This window comes from Rattus norvegicus, chromosome 4, assembly GCF_021556685.1.
Source record: "Rattus norvegicus strain SHRSP/BbbUtx chromosome 4, alternate assembly SHRSP_T2T, whole genome shotgun sequence".
Lineage (NCBI taxonomy): Eukaryota > Metazoa > Chordata > Mammalia > Rodentia > Muridae > Rattus > Rattus norvegicus.
This window is the reverse complement of record NC_141537.1, coordinates 58,577,861-58,594,156: the sequence shown is the minus strand read 5'-3', so window position 1 is coordinate 58,594,156 and position 16,296 is coordinate 58,577,861. Positions and strand designations below refer to the sequence as shown.

At 51.5% G+C, this 16,296-nt stretch overlaps 1 protein-coding gene across 8 annotated transcripts; it reads left to right on the top strand.

The window, feature by feature from the left end:
- Window positions 1-5,019: 5,019 nt before the first annotated feature.
- Window positions 5,020-16,093, top strand: Prrt4 (proline-rich transmembrane protein 4). 8 transcript variants are annotated; one of them, XM_087658645.1, is made up of 6 exons: window positions 5,020-5,236; window positions 6,836-6,997; window positions 7,353-7,558; window positions 7,666-7,770; window positions 8,107-8,232; window positions 13,767-16,093. In XM_087658645.1, exons 3-6 carry the CDS (start codon window positions 7,354-7,356, stop codon window positions 15,590-15,592), a joined length of 2,262 nt encoding a protein of 753 aa, XP_087514771.1. In that variant the 5' UTR covers window positions 5,020-5,236; window positions 6,836-6,997; window position 7,353; the 3' UTR covers window positions 15,593-16,093.
- Window positions 16,094-16,296: the final 203 nt, after the last annotated feature.

Here is a 16,296-nt window from a genome sequence, read left to right as displayed (position 1 = left end):
AAGGTCAACATGTGATTTTTTTTTAAAAGATTTATTCATTTATTATATATAAGTACACTGTAGCTGTCTTCAGATACACCAGAAGAGGGCATCAAATCTCTTTACAGATGATTGTGAGCCACCATGTGGTTGCTGGGAATTGAACTCAGGACCTCTGGAAGAGCAGTCGGGGCTCTTAACCACTGAGTCATCTCTCTAGCCCTCAACATGTGATTTAAGCTATAGCATTGGTTTTTTTTTTTTTTTCAACCTCAGGTGCCCTTGTGTTTGGTGCATAGATAGTAAGAATTCCAATTCTTTCTTGGTGGATTTTTCCTTCAGTAAGTTGTGCAGTGTCCTTCCTTATCTCTTCTGATTAGTTTTGGTTTGAAGTTTGTTTTGTCAGATATTTAAATGGCTACACCAGCTTGTTTCTTAGGTCCATTTGGTTGAAATAACCTTTTCCGCTTTTTTACCCTGAGGTGATGTCTATGTGTTTTGGATGCAGAAGGAGGGGTCCTGTCTTCTAATCTGTTCTCTTAATCTATGCCTTTTTATTGGGGAGTTGAGACCATTGATGCTCTTGGCTATTAATTAGCAGTGTTTGTTGGTTTTTGTTATTTTGTATTTTGTTGTTGTGTTGTGGTTGTGGTGGTGGTGGTGGTGTGTGTTTCCCCTTTTTTGATTTGTTGGTCTGGGAATGTTTAGCTCTTGCATTTTGGGGGACTGTGGTTAACCTCTTCTTGTGTCTTCTGTAGGGCTGGATTTGTAGATAGATCTTAACTTTGGAATGTCTTATTTTCTGCATCTATTGCGATTGAAAATTTTGCTGGATATAGTAGTCTTGTTTAGTCTTGTTTAGCATCTATGGTCTCTTAGAGTCTGTAGAATACCTGTCTAGGCCCTTCTGGCTTTTAGAGTCTTTATTGAGAAGTCAAGTATTATTTTAATAGGTCTGTCTTTATGTGTCATTTTTCTGTTTCCCTTGCAACTTTAATATCTTTCTTTGTTCTGTATGCTTAGTATTTTGATTACAATCTATTTGCTGTTCTGTATGCTTCTTGTACCTTTATAGGCATGTCCTTCTTTAGGTTGGGAGATTTTTCTTCTATGGTTTTGTTAAAAAATATTTTCTGAGCTTTTGAACTGGGATTCTTCTCCTATTTCTGTTATTCTTGGGTTTGGTCTTTTCATAGTGTCCCAGATGTTTGGATGTTTGCCAGGATTTTTTTTTTTTTTAGACCTAACATTTTCTTTTACTGGGGTATTCATTTCTTTCTATTGTGTCTTTAATGCCTGAGAGTCTCTCTTCCATCTCTTGTATTCTGTTGGTGAAGCTTGCCTCTGAGGTTCCTGTTTGAATCCCTAAGGTTTTCACTTCCAGATCGTCACCTCAGTTTGGGTCTTCTTCATTGATTCCATTTCTCCTTACAGGTCTTGAACTGTTCTTAACCATTTCCGTCCTCTGTTTATGTCCCATAGGTTTCTTTAAGGGATTTATCCATTTCCTCTTTAAGGACCTTTATCATTTTCACAAATAGTCCTTTAAGGTTCTTTTCTTGGGCTTCAACTATGTTGCCATTCTCAGAGCCCGCTATGGCAGAGCTGTTGGCCTCTGGTGGAGACATCGTCCTGGTAGTTTTGATTGTGTTTTTACATAGGCATCTGGGCATCTGGGTTTGGGGAGATTATAATTCTAGGTGCTGATATCTGATCTTGTCTTTGTTGGACGTGTTTTTTGTTCCCTCTCTTGTTTCTGTTGCCCTGTCTAGTTCTTAGAGCACGGTGGCCGTGTGTTGCCTGATAGGAAATTCTTCTGGGATCTTGATTGGTATTGCCACTGAAGGTTCTGGGTAAAATGTGTCTCTATGTATTGGGAGCTGACACATAGGAGTGGGATGGGCTAAGAGGTGGCTAAGGGTTCCATAGGAGGGAGGAAAGCCGTGTCTCACCAGGATCTGTTTGGTCTCCCAGGAATGGGGACGGAGAGGAAGGAAAGGCAGGTGAAGAGCTGAGGATGAAGATAGGGGGTTGGATTTGGGGGAGTAGAGGGAGGGGTGGACAGCTACAGGTAGACTATCTGCTTCTGTGGCCGGAGTCCTTTGATCATGATTAAAGTTGGAGGGTAGGGGTGAAGTGCTGGTCAAGAGCCCTGGGTGTAGTGGCACACACCTTTAATCCCAGCACTCAGGAGGCAGAGGCAGAGGCAGAGGCAGAGGCAGAGGCAGAGGCAGAGGCAGAGGCAGAGGCAGAGGCAGAGGCAGAGGCAGAGGCAGAGGCAGAGGCAGAGGCAGAGAGGCAGAGGCAGAGGCAGAGGCAGAGGCAGAGGCAGAGGCAGAGGCAGAGGCAGAGGCAGAGGCAGAGGCAGAGGCAGAGGCAGAGGCAGAGAGGCAGAGGCAGAGGCAGAGGCAGAGGCAGAGGCAGAGGCAGAGGCAGAGGCAGAGGCAGAGGCAGAGGCAGAGGCAGAGGCAGAGGCAGAGACAGAGACAGAGGCAGATGGATCTCTGTGGATTCAAGCTTGGTCTACAAAGAGAGATCCAGGATAGCCAGGGCTTCACGAAGAAACCCTATCTATAAAAGACAATACAAAACAAAACCCCTCTGATCTCCCAGGCTGGGTTTGGTATTGTATTGTGTGGTGATCCGGCGGGGCTGACTTTGAAGAACTCCTATGTCCACTTCTTTAAGGCTTTCTTCTTGGGCTGCTGGAATGCCCCAGAATAGAGTTTTCCAGTCTCCAGCCTAAAGAACAGAGGGGTTCAGATTCTCTGCATCCAGCATTCCAATGACACCTGGGCACATACCTTCAGTATGGTGTCTCAGTTCTGGATGCCCAAGGTTCTGCCAGTCCAGCGCATCTTCTTCTCAGAAGAAAATCCCACAGGCCCTGTTGGTTATGGGAAAGATGGACTGTTTCTTGGTGGTTTAAGAGTTAGGGAAGAGACCTAGGAATCGAATTGTGCTTTGATTGGTCTTTCCTTTAGCCCACGCTCCCACAGTTCCTGAGGCATTAGGGTCGCCAGTTTCTGTACTTTCTGACAACAGTGTGATGTGAATCAACCTGACTCTAGGTTTCCTTTCTGTCAGTTGGAGACAGCTTTTTGCTCAGGGCGGCTAAGTCAGTAACTGTGTGCCTGCCAGCCATCCTGCCTCAAAGGTCCTGTTGCTCTTGGCCCTTCCTGTCCCCTCCATCCTTGTAGAGTTATCCATCGACTCTAAAGTCTTCTTAATGATGTTTTAATAGGGTTTTGGGAGAGAGTGAAATTAGAGGTATGAATTCAGTCACCATCTTAACCGAGAGACCTAACTTCCCCCCTTTTCAATATCTTTGTGAAAATATCATTCTTGGGAATAACCCTGCTTGGTCATGGAAGATTGCAGCTTTAATGTACTGGGATATGTTTATTTCTGCCTTTTCACTTAGAAGTCTTTAAGGGAACATGATTAGCAAGAAATGAGGCTTTCTAAGAGGGGGATTTAAAGAGAATGTCTCCAGTGGGGGTAGCTTTTATTAAGCATATGAGAAAAACAGCGTCTGAATCCTAGCATGCTGCCTGTAAGCGGCCCCTAATGGCCTGAGGAAGGGACAGAGTAGTGACTTCCTTTAGAGACAGCCAGGGCAGGTCTTTCCTAGTGTTGTGTTTGGAGATTCAGGATAAATCCCAGACTCTCACAGTCATTGACTGACTATGAGAGCTTAGTGGGAGACTGGATTTGAACTTGTATTTATTGACCCCATGAGTTCTGTGATCAGAAAATGAGTCTCGGATGCCTTTCTGAATCACAACACATTGCATGCTCTTCCTCAACCAAAAGACTATGCTGGCTCTCTGCTTTCTGGAGTAGGACTAGATCATTTTTATCTGTCTGTCTGTCTGTCTATTGGGGCTGGTTTTCATGTAGCTTAAGCTGGCCTCAAAATTCCCCTGTGGCCAGTCAAGGATAGCCTTGGATTTGGATCCTTTTGTCTTTACTGCCCAAAGAGTGATGCTAGGTTTTTGTCCTAAGACCCAGCACAGTGGGCAAGTCTTTTGCAGTTTGGTCTGTCTGCCTTTCTGTCTGTCTGTCTGATTGGTTGGTTGGGGTTTTATTGCTTGTTTTCGAGATTATCAACTTGTAGTCCTGACTGATCTCAAACTTTCAGTCTTTCAAGTGACAGAGTTAAAGGCATTTGCTATTCTCTCTCTCTCTCTCTCTCTCTCTCTCTCTCTCTCTCTCACCTTTTTTTTTTTTTTTTTTGGTTCTTTTTTTCAGAGCTGGGGACCGAACCCAGGGCCTTGCGCTTCCTAGGTAAGCGCTCTACCACTGAGCTAAATCCCCAGCCCCTCTCTCTCTCACCATTAAACACAGTATTTTTGAAGAAGGAAAGCAGGAATGGATTTAGACACTCCAGACAAACACAAACTACACTTATTCAGTCAGTCAAGGATACAGCTTCTAGACAGTGCAGCGGGCTTAAGTGACTGCTCGGTACTCCTAGCTAGCAGTCCTGTGAGGCCGTACGTACGCTTTCTTTGTTTCCATGCTCTTCTACCACGTCTTATTGGAGACATTGTGGTCCACCTCACACACCAGCTTGTATCACAAGATATTCTCTCCCACAGATATTTCTGAAGCTGAGTATTTTGGAGAGATTTTAGCAAAAAGAGGTGTTATGAATGGGGATTGACACTTGGCAGTTGGCCTGCAAGGAAGCGTAGGAGGCCCTCCTCAGTGGTTGTATGTTTGCAAACCACCAGGTGATGAAGAAGGCAAGCAGAGAGATTGAGTTCAAGTCTCTGACAAGCTGAGCAATCTTAAGCTATTTTGTAAGTTCTGGGGACTTACTTTTTCTATCTCTAAAATGGGAACATATTCATTCCCATTGTTGTAATGTAGATCTTTATCCCGGGCTTAACAGAGTGGATTTGATTGCCTGGGATGCTATCCTATGCCAGACTACCGTTGTGTGTGTGCATGTACTCGTGTGCATGTGAGTGTGCGTGTGTGTGTGTGTGTGTGTGTGTGTGTGTGATTGCGCGCGCGCGCTCGAGCGCGCCCAGTGCCCTCGCCCGAGGGTGTTTCTCCGGAATGGCGTGCATGTGGGTGTGTGCGCTGGGCCGTCCTCCGAGCCTGTGGCTGCCAGCGCCAGGCTGAGAACGAGGCACCGGCTCTCCCGCAGCTGATTGGCAGTGCTGGGTGAATGAGTGCGCTTGGGGCAGGAGCAGCGAGGCTGCTGCGGCTCGGCTCTGATGTGCGCGCCCGCCTGCCGGCCCGGGTAGGGGCGGACCGCGGGCGGCGGGCGGGCTGGGAGGAGGGAGAGGAGGGCGGACGCGGGAGGCGGCGGGGAGGGCTGTGAGAGCCGGGCAGCCGCGGGGCCCCGGCGCGGGCGCTGGGCCGGGGAGTCGGGCTCACAGCCAGGAGGCGGCGCCGCGGGGAGGGAGCGGAGAGCCGAACGCGAGCGCAGCCCGGCAGCTCAGCAGCCCGCCGCCTGCTGAGAGCGCTGCGGGTCGTAGACCTGGCTGGGGACAGCCCAGCTTCGGGTGGGCTAAGCTGTGATCGCCCAGCAAGGCAAAGGGAGTCCCAGCTTTGGGCGCAACGGAGAACAGGCTAGACTCGCCGAGCCTTGCCCAGCTGGGGCCCGCTGAGCCAGGGAGCCCCTTCTCCCAGGGGTTGGCCCGGGGGACTCGCCGGAGGGAGAGAAGCAGGTCCGTCGGTCCCGACTGGGGGAACGGGAGTGTGGTGTGCGCACGCGCGTGTGCTTGTGTGCCTGCGAGGGGTGGGTGTGTAAGGGGTGTGAGGGGGGCATGATAGAAATGATGGTGTGTGGTGTATCTGTATAGTGTGTGTTAGGGTTGTGTGTGTTGCTGATTGCATATGCAGAGAGAGAGAGAGAGAGAGAGAGAGAGAGAGAGAGAGAGAGAGAGAGAGAGAGCGCCACGTAGGAGGGAGAGGGGTACATCAGGTATCAGGGTGGAGTGTATACATGTGCAGGAGTGTGTGAAGGGTGCGTGGGTGAGTGTGTCACGGGTGCTAGGTGCGGCTGTGTGTGTGTGATGTAAGGGTACTGGGTGCACGTATGTCCCTGGTTCATTCTCCCTTCCCCCACCAGATGTGTTCTGGGGAGGGGGGAATAGCCTTTCTGCAACTGCCCCTTACCAAGCTTACCCGCCTGACCTCCTTTCCCACGGAGAAAGAAAGGGTTAATCGCTCCCTCCCTCAAAAACTCCTAGGGTCACAGGGAGGGTAGCAGCAGGCCAAGCCCCCAGAAAGACGGGAAAGGCTCCAGAGAGCCTCTGCTAGGCCAGGGACTCTGCTTCTCTGATATTAGCCAGTGTAGCCTTCCGGGTCAGATCACTCAGGCTTCTGTCCTGCCCTTCCTGAGGGCCTCGTGCTCCAGTAGTTTCTCTCAGGGACTGGAGGTGTGGATCAGGAGCCACCGGGAGGGTCTACTTTTTTGCCACTGTCTTACTGAAACGATGCTTGTTATACAGTGGGTCTCAGTAGATATTTGAGAGAGGGGAGAAAAAGCTGGGTAGGGGTTGGGGAGGAGGGAGAGAATCTGCATCTGGGAGGCCAAGTCGATTCCCTCTGTTCTGGTTGAGGAAGAGGCTACTGCTTGTTAGTCAGACATCAGTCCCTCTTGTGGGAAGGTTGGGTGCATTGTGGTGGTGGGGTGTGCAGAGAAGAGATTTGCACTGGAGCCTGCAGGAAGGTGCTGGTAAGAAGAGGTGCTGTGCCCCTTTCAAGCATAACATTTTGCTTGTGTTCCTGCACCTGCTTCTCTGTGATTAGAGCCTTCGCCTAGGGCATCTGATCCCCGGAAATGGAAGAAGGTGGTGGAGGCCTTGGCTCACAGGACTTCTCCTCCCTCTAGGACCCCTGAGCTCACAACGTGCTGACAAAGTGAGCCCCCTGCCTGCCCAGGCTGCTGAGCCAGGTGGGGCCATGGCAGGCCGTGGCTGCCTGGAGCTGGGGCTGTTCTGCTGGGTCCTGCTTGCTGTACCTGTGGGTCCACAGCCTGCTTCCTCTGTACCAGGTGCCCCTCTTACTACTCTGACCCCACCACCTCAGAGTGAGGCCTCTATGCTATCTCTCAACCTGGGACTAAACTTCAAATTCCATCTTCGGGGACCTGCTGCTGTCTGGGGAAGCCCTGTCACCGAGACCCATCCTCTCTCTCCTGGACTAGGCCAGGAGTCTGAGGAAGATCTGGAAGGTGATCTGAGGACCGATCCCCTTTGGGAACTGCTGGTGGGTTCCCCTGGGAACTATGTCCCAGAGTGGGGCTCTGCCGAAGGCAGCTTTACACCCTGGGCTTCCTCCCTGCCTCCTGAGTCTACATCCCCCCTCTCAGGGCCCACCAAGAGGCCCACTGCTCCCTCTCAACCTAGGATGAGCACTGTGACCTGGGCCACTGCTCTGACAGCTACAGCACCTCCAACCAGTGCTCCCAGGCCTCGGCAGAGTGAGCTTGAGCTGAAGTTCGATGTGGCTTTGAGAGCAGGTGCAGCCCCCACTCTCGGTCATCGGTCACTACCCCTGCTGCCCAGCCTGAGGGCCAGCCTGGCAGAGATTGCTGGGCGCTTGGGACCTTTTGGTAAGTAGCCACCCCATTTGAGGTGAATCTCTGCTGGGCATCGGTTGATGAATATACACTGTGCAGTAGTAGGTGGGAGGCAACTTCAGCCCAGACTCCTTCTGCAGGGTTCTTCGGTACTACTCTGTCTCCACTCCGCAACTTCTCGAGTCAGAGTTACCAAGGCACAACAGCACAGCCAAGTTTTGCTTCTGAAGTGTCAGATTTTCCCGGTGAGTGCTGGCTTTATTGTAACAAACATCTGCATGGGATCAGCTGAGCTAGTGGTCTGTGGTTCGACCATCATCACCTTTCTTGGCCTGAGGAATTGTCTGCATTGCTTTTTCTAAGCTCCGGGACAAGGGCTAGCATTCCTTGGTGAGGGGAGGGAGGGGGGAAAGCAGACTCCTTGATATATTGACTCTGACTTGGTGCTTGTAATTTAGTTCATGGTGTACATGTGGCTATTGTTCTTGGGGCTATGCTTTTCTTAACACAAGCTCTGAGGAAGGATAGAATTTTCTCCAGCTGGTAGGATGATACTTGAGCCCCATGTGCTTCTTTTACAGGGCTCTTTGGTACCACTGGGTCCCTTCCCCCACCACTCCTGGAAAGGAAGTTCTCAAGCCCAAGCCCATTGGATTCAGTGGCTTCCCCCAGCTCTGCCTCAATCAAGACCACACCAGTGCAACATGGTAAGCACACAAAGTCATTTGTATTTGACACACTGCATGCTGGACACTCAGCAGTATCCTGGGACCTTTCTGTGTCACTGTCCTCATAACCACCTCTCCCTTCATCGTCACGGTGGGGAAATTATACATTAATGATCTAACGGGTATTGTCTGGGAAGGTACTACATGGACTTAGGGAAGTGTTCTCTGAGTTGTCTGCTGCCATAGACAAAGTAGGACAGAAAGAGGTAAGTCAGAGCCAACCAGTGCAGGGGCTACTTCACTCCCCCTCCCCCCTTCCATCCTGGGTGCCTGGTCTGCCTTCCTCCCTCCACTCCAGCCAGCCTTGGAGTTTTCTCCTCTGCTGTTTGATCTGTCATGACATGCTGTCAGACCTGGACAAGGTTGAGCCCTTCACAGAGAAGATATTAAAGAGAGGACCATGAACAGACAGATGTCACCCTTGTTCTAGGGAGCCTTTCAGAACATGCACCTAGACAGGTGGATGGTGCCAAGGAAGCATTCGACTTCTTTTTTTTTTTTTTTTTGGAGCTGGGGACCGAACCCAGGGCCTTGCGGTTGCTAGGCAAGCGCTCTACCCCTGAGCCAAATCCCCAACCCCTACATTCGACTTCTTTGAGCCTAAGTCTTCTCACTTATATAGGGTCTAGTAATAGAACACTCTGTGCGTGCGTGCGTGCGTGTGTGCGTGTGTGCGTGCGTGTGTGCGTGCGTGTGTGCGTGTGTGTGTGTGCGTGTGCGTGTGTGTGTGTGAAACTCTAATGTCTCCAGGTAGTGTAGAGTCTTGCTGGATACCAAGTAGAAACTCATTAAACAGTAGCTCCTTAACTTTGCCTCTTGCTCACACTGAGCCTCGAATATACTCTCCCTCAGTCTTGCAGATACCCTGGCCTTGACCCCACCTGCTGATGGGATAACAGAGTTCCTAGGGCAGAGGGCAGGGGTGCTCAAGGAGAAGCTTTGCTAAATGAGGCCATGGGAGCCATGGGTAGGGACTTCCAGTCCAGCTTTGTTCTACTAAAGACTTTCTGTGTCTGTGAAACAGCTAAGCCACCCCACTAAGCTCGCCCATGGATACTCTGGCTCTCTAGCCCCAACCCTGACAATGTGCTGTATTTTATAGCATCCTTCAGCCATCATTGTAGTGTTCCCTCTGTGGTGTGCAAGAAATGGCCACTGCACTGTTAGTGTGTAGCAGCAGCAGCAGGATCTGCCGTGGGTGGGGGGCAACTCTGTGCCTCAGGGGATAGATGCTGGCTGGCATTCTGTCAGCCTGGGTGACAGTGCTGGCCAGGCAGGTTTAATGAGTCTGGACAGTATCAGAGGCAGCCCAGCCCACAACCCCCCTCTCCCCACCTCCGCTTCGCTGCTGGTTGCAGGAACCCAGAAGTCTGGGTTTTAACCCTTGCTCGTGTGTGTGTGTGTGTGTGTGTGTGTGTGTGTGTGTGTGTGTGTGTGAGAGAGAGAGAGAGAGAGAGAGAGAGAGAGAGAGAGAAAGAGAGAGAGGAAGAGAGAGAGAGAGAGAGAGAGAGAGAGAGAGAGAGAGAGAGAGAGAGAGGGGAGAGGAGATCAAACTTGTAACAAATATATTCTGTGTTGTTGTGTTGTTTTGTTTTAAGATAAGGTCTCATGTAGCTCAGGCCTGCCTCAAACTGGTTTTGCAGCTGAGGCTGGCTTTGAACTCCTGATCCTTCTGCTTCTACCTCATAAGTGCCGGTATTTCAGGTGTGTCTCACCATACCAAGCATCCTAGGATATTTCTAACTCAAGTATCTCGTTGTGTCATGATATAGGGCTCCTTTGCAGTGGGTCCCCTTTTCCTGAGGACCTTGTATTTTCACACTGAAATTTTATAATGGGCTCTCTCCCATATCCAAGGACTTCAGGCCCATTGATGAGTCTTCATTGTTCTCCCTCTGCTCCCTGATCATACTGGCAAGTCTGGGCTAAGAATGGCCAATGCCTGGGCTATCTGGTTGTTAAATATTTCCAGTGTCACTGCTGCAGAGGATCAGTCCTCTACAGTGCTGGAGTTGGGGGCAGGGAGAAAGATGCTGCCAAACCAGTAAAAGGGCTGCAGCTTCCAGCATCCAGAGTTGATTCCTCAGCCCTTTGATCTGGGCAGCTGGTAGATAATCAGACCTGGCTTCTCCTGGACCTAGCTTATCGTGTCCCATCCCCCTCCTCAGCCAGCTCTGCCTCGACAATTACTCATGTTGACACCATCTTTTCTCTCACTCCTGAGGTCAAGGGCCACAAGGACAGACTGGAACCTTCCTGAAGGGGTGGCTTGCTCAAGGGATCCATCTCCTGGGGGATATAAGGAATACAGGGCTTTTAGGGAAAACTCAAAGCTATTTCTGAGGAAGCTACAAATGGAGAGACAAGAGATGAGGACAAGTGGCGTCCTCAGAGGCAGAAGCTAGGCTGTCTCCTACCTGTCTTCATCCACACTTGGCCCAGTGGGGCTCTCTGGATAAACTCTGGTCCTTAGGAACACCGTTCCAAATTGAGAAGTTCATCTCTTATACTTGAGGTGTTTCTCGTGCTTTGCCTATTTTCTCTCCTGGATTTTATAACTGTGACATTCGCTCTATTGGCTATTGCGCTTGGGAATAGAGATGAGAAATGGGGCTTCATGTGGCCATTAGTGAGAAGTGGGTGGACATGTTCTCTGAGAACACGTGCCTGTATGGTAAGCACAGAGGAGAGGCGGAGGAATCACAGGTGGGGACAGACATGGGCTTCTGGGCAGGAAAGGACCAAAGGAAACCAAGGTAATCTAGTAACTGAGTAGCAGTAGGTTAGACCAGGGCATTAAAGGGGGCCAGAAACTGAGAAGATGAGTGTATTAGTTTGATGCACTGACTTCAGGCTGGTGCCTCCTCTGACCATCAGAGCTAAATGGCCACTGGGGAGGAGGGTAACACAGCACTAGGTCAGTGTCCTTCGAACAACTCAGACTGAGACAATAGACTGCTATCTACTCAGTGGGCTCACTGTTGTCTTTCTAAACAAGTTTAAGAGGTGCTAAGGGCTCTCCACACAGACCATAGACTTAAGTTGTTAAACCAAGCACTAATCTATGGGGCTGGAGACAAGATTCAGTGGTTAAAAGCACACACTGCCAGGTTGATTCCAAGAACCCATATTGGATAGCTCACAGTCCATAACTCCAGCCCCAGGGGTTGCAACACCCTCTTCTGGCCTTTGTGGACACATGCACTCAGCCTGTAAATACCCAACACATATAACTACAAATAAAATAGATCTTTAAGAAAGAACTAATTTGAAGTCAGAACTGATCACACACAAACAAGACGATTGATTGCAGATAAACATTAGCCAGTTATGATACTGTCCAGAATTATATATTGAATGATTTTTTCTTTTCTTTTTTTTCCGGAGCTGGGGACCGAACCCAGGGCCTTGTGCTCGCTAGGCAAGCGCTCTACCGCTGAGCTAAATCCCCAACCCCTTGAATGATTTTTTTACACACCTCATTTGTCTTCACGACTGTTCTGTGTAATAGGTATTCTTACCCAGTTCAGATTTCTGACGTAGTGGGAACTGAAGTGCATGCTGTCACTTGTAGCTGGCAGGGAGCTCTGCCCTTTTAAATTTCTGATTGCTACCCCCATGCCTTTCCTAAGTGTCCAATTCTTCTTACCGTCTGTCTCTTGAGCTGCCTGGGATTTCACTATGTTTTCTTCTGTTAGGTTTTTGCTGTCTCCAGCAGGAGGGAGAACAGCCCCGAGGTGGAATTTCCTCCATTATCCTGCTTTGGAATCAGTGGGGGATGGACAGGCAACTGGAGCATGAGTAGTGTAACCATTAGAGGTCCTTACTCCTCAGCACACACCTGTCTCCTGTCCTCCCCATCCCCTGTGGCTGTCTCTAGACTTCATTACCACCTTTGCTTCTGCCATTTTTTTTTTTTTTTTTTTGCCTGCAGCTGTGGTCCCACTGAAACTTCGAGGTGCAGGAAGAGATCAACTTCTAGCACATTCCTTTCTGCTTGGTCATAGAAGGGTCTCCAGTCTAACCTTTAGAACCAAGGGTTCTAAACTTTCTTACCGATACTAAGTTACTAGATTAGAACCAAGGTGTGTTTTTTTTTTTGTTTTTTGTTTTCCAGAGCTGAGGACCAACCCAGGGCCTTGGGCTTGCTAGGCAAGCGCTCTACCACTGAGCTAAATCCCCAACCCCAGAACCAAGGGTTTAATCCCTTCCAGTCTTCACTGACTTCCCTTTCCACAAGAGATGTGGGAGATGTTGGGGCACAGGATGAGGCCAGAGCCTCGGTTAGCACACCCCAGCACACCTGAGGGCTTCACTTATCTAGATAGCATGTTGCCCCACTATGATTTCCCCTAATTGTTCCTTTGCAGGGGCGGGGGGGGGAGTCCAAGGCTACTCTCTGAGACCCATCCCAATACTATTTTCTGTAAAATGGGAGTGAGGAAAAGGGACACCTATATCAAGAGCCTTATACTAGAAGGCGTGAATGTGGTGCTGTGGTAGAGCATGGAGGTCAGGGGAAAGAGTTTGAGCCTGGCATAACAGGTCATGTCTATAGTGTTAGCCTAGCACCTAGGAAGCCGAGACACAATGATTGTTGTGAGTGAAGAGGGCAACTTGGACTACATAAGAGGAGCCTGGACTACAAAGTGAGACCCTCTCTCATAAAACCAACAAAATAAACAACAAAAGAAAAACCCTAGATTAGTGGTTTTGTGGGTGAGTCATGATGGGGGAGCTACTGCTAATCATTGGCGTAGCACTGGGGTGTAGCCTGTAGAAAGACACTTAATAAAATGTGTTCTCTTTGGAGTGCTAGGGCAGAGGACTCTGACCTCTTTTCCTGCTCTGTGTGTGCATGCTTATGTTCAATGCATGTTCTGTGATAGGGACAAGAGAGCACCGGAAAGGGACAGGTGTGCATGCATGTGTGCACGTGTGTTGGGAGAAGCGTATTAGTACTCGTGACAGGTTATTGTGGGGAAGGGATGCAGATTGGTGCTCATTTGGGTCCTGGTACTTTGACTGTTTGTGACCTTGGATAAGCTCTTCTGCAGAACCCTCAGTTTCTTCTTCTGGTAAAAAGGGGATTTCATTTATTCAATGAAAATTACTCAGTGCCTCCCACATGCCACAAACCATTTAAGCATGGAGTTTCATATGTGTGCAAAGGAAACAAAAACTTTATTCTCGTATAACGTCTTTTCTGGTGTGGGATTGGTCTGGAGGGGAGCATCCACACACTTCCTTCCAGCAGCTGTAAAGCCCTGTAACTTCTTAAGAAAACGTCTCCCCCAATCTAATAAAATCAAGGAATGATTGAGGGTGTGTGTGGAATGAACAGTGGATAGGTGGGAGGAGAGTGGTCGCTGAAGGCTTCAGCCTGAAAGATGGGGTTCTGGGAGGAGAAGGGGAGAGAAGAAAAACCAGCTCCTAGAAGAAATTCAGATTACTAGCTGAGGGCGGGGTGGGGAGTTTGCTAATGGCTCCAGCGAAACATTTTCTGTCCACAGACCCCACTGTCTCCACTTCTGACCCAGACGAACTCTCTCCGGCCAGCTTCGGGAGTCCTTCAGCACAGCCTGGATGTGAGCCAGGCTCTTGTAGTGAGCCTGAGTTGTCGGATGACTCGGGGCAGCCGCCTGCCTCCCCGCTGCCTCTCTTCTTCTTGACCCTGGAGGCCGACTGGGCAGAGGCTAGGGCTCGCTGGGGTCTGGCCTGGGAGGCCCATGTATACGGAGCAGGAGCGCTCTTCGGCCTGGTGGCCCTGCTGGCTCTGTTGTCTCTGGCCCTCTTGCCCTGGCGTTGCCCGCCCGGCGCCCCCTGCCTGGCGTTGCTGGATCTGCTGCTGCTGTCGGCGGGGACCACCCGGGCCTTCCCGCTCTTCTACGACGCCTACGGTCATCGCGATCGGCTGCCGGCCCTCGCCTGGCTGCTGCTGCAAGACCTTCCGCTGCCCTGCCTAGCCGCAGGTCTGGGGCTAGCTTGCCTGCTGCTGGCCCGGCCGCGCACTCCGAGGTGCCCCATCGGCTTGGCGGCGCTGCTGCTGCTGGGGTTGGGGCTGGCGGCAGCGGCCGCCCTGGGAAGCGCAGTGCACCGCCCGCTGCGGCCCCTGCGGCTCGCCTCCCGCGGGCTGCATGCCTTCCTCGCTGCCTTCCTGTCGGGGCTCCTACTAGCGCTCTCCTGTTGGGGCGGCCGGCGGCGGAGGGCGGGGGCACCCTTGGGAGGATCTGGCTTTAAGGGTGCTACCCCTGTCCCACAAGTGCGCAGCCCCTTCGCCCCGCGGGAGTCCTGGAGGCGAGCGGCACGCACAGCTCCGGTGGCCGGGACCTTTGGGCTGCTGAGCGGAGCCCTACAGGGCTACGAGGTGCTTCACGCCCTTGGCTACGGAGGCCAAACAGGCTTGGAGGGGCCCTGGCCCTGGTGGGCTTTCCAGCTTGGTCTGCGTTTGGGAGAGGTAGGCGTCGCGCTCCCGTTGGCGCTGCTTGGCCTCTACCCCGCGCTCTGCAGTCCACGTGTGCCGCGGCGCTGCTGGGCCAAGCTTTTCCGACTGTCTCCGGGACATGCTGCCCCGCTGCTGCCAGGAGGTTGGGTCCCCGGAATCCGGGACAAGGAGCCCCTGGGTAGCGCGATCGCGCGTGGGGACGCGGAGCTGCTGCAGCTCTGCGCCCTAGCAGGCCCAGGTCCTGATCTCCTTCTCCAAGGTGGCAGCTGCCCAGGCTTCGAAGGTGCCAGGGCCAACACAACGCAGTCACCAGCCTCCTCCCCTAGCAGCGATTGCACGGTGGACTTCCGCCCGCCCTCGCCCATCAACCTGCGGCGCAGCATCGAGGAAGCCCTCTGTAGCGAGGCGCTGCTGGCTCCTGGCCTCTTTCAGGGCCCTGCCTTTGGGGACGCCCTGTCTGGGCTTGGTCTCTACCGCACCATCTCATTGGGGAACAAGACAGGGGCAGGACCCAGTGAGAAGTCCGAGAAGGTCCCTGGATCCCCAGCACCTCCAGAGCTTCCCTCTCCTGGGGCCTGGCCTCCCGGCAGCAGCGCATCATCGGGCTCTCTGTGTGGACTCTCACGGGACAGCTCATCCATGCTTCTGTGTTCCAGCCCCGACAGGCCCCCGCGCTGCCCGTTAGTCTGCGTCCTCAGTCCCCCGCGACCCTCAGAAAGCAGCCCCAGCCTCCCAGCCTCAGGGTCCTACCAGGCCCTATCCCCACCCTCCCGCGACTCCCCGGAACATGCTTCTGAACTGCAGGCTGAGGAGGCATTGCTGCAAGAGCAATTCCTGGACGCCTGCCGACAGATTGATGAGCTGAGCATGGGCAGCGACACCATAGACCTGTGAAGGGGCGGCTATTTCACAGCCGAGAAGCTGTTTGCTCCCTTTTCTGGCATCTGATCTGCTCAAGACCTCCTCACTGTAATAGTTCTCCAATTCTGCCTGGTTCAGATACCTCTCTCTGATTCTTTCCCATCCAGAGGCCCCTGGGTGGGTGGGTGAGCAACCAGGCTCTATGTATTGGGAATCAGTGCCAAGTTCTCTGGAGCCATGGAGTGCTGATGCCCCCAGCTACAATTTTAGGCTGGCAGGGTCCTACTTTCCTTGACCGTCACCAGCAATAAAGCTCCAAGGTGCTCCACTCCTGACCATCATATCCCCTAGCCTGGTGCTGAGTGAGACAGCTATCCTCAAAAGACCTAGTTCCCTGTCTGGGCTCTGTACCCACCTCTGCCATTCATTGAACCAATCCCTAACGATGGATCTGTGGCCCAAGAAACCTTACAGCAACTGAGTGGGAAACGAGCGTTTTCAGAGTCAATGTATCAATAAAATATTTTCAGAGGAGAATGTTCTGACTTTCTTGGAAAAGCTTGAAAGTGGGGGCTACAACCTCAGCAGCTCCACAGAAGTAGAAATGGTCTGCCTCAGACTCCCAGGGACCTTCACACGAGAGAGAGGACTCTTCTGGTGTGTGAGTCCTGAGACAAGCACCTGAAGCTGCCCATCTGACAGGCGAATGTCTTTTCCTAGAGAAGACACAGTCCTGA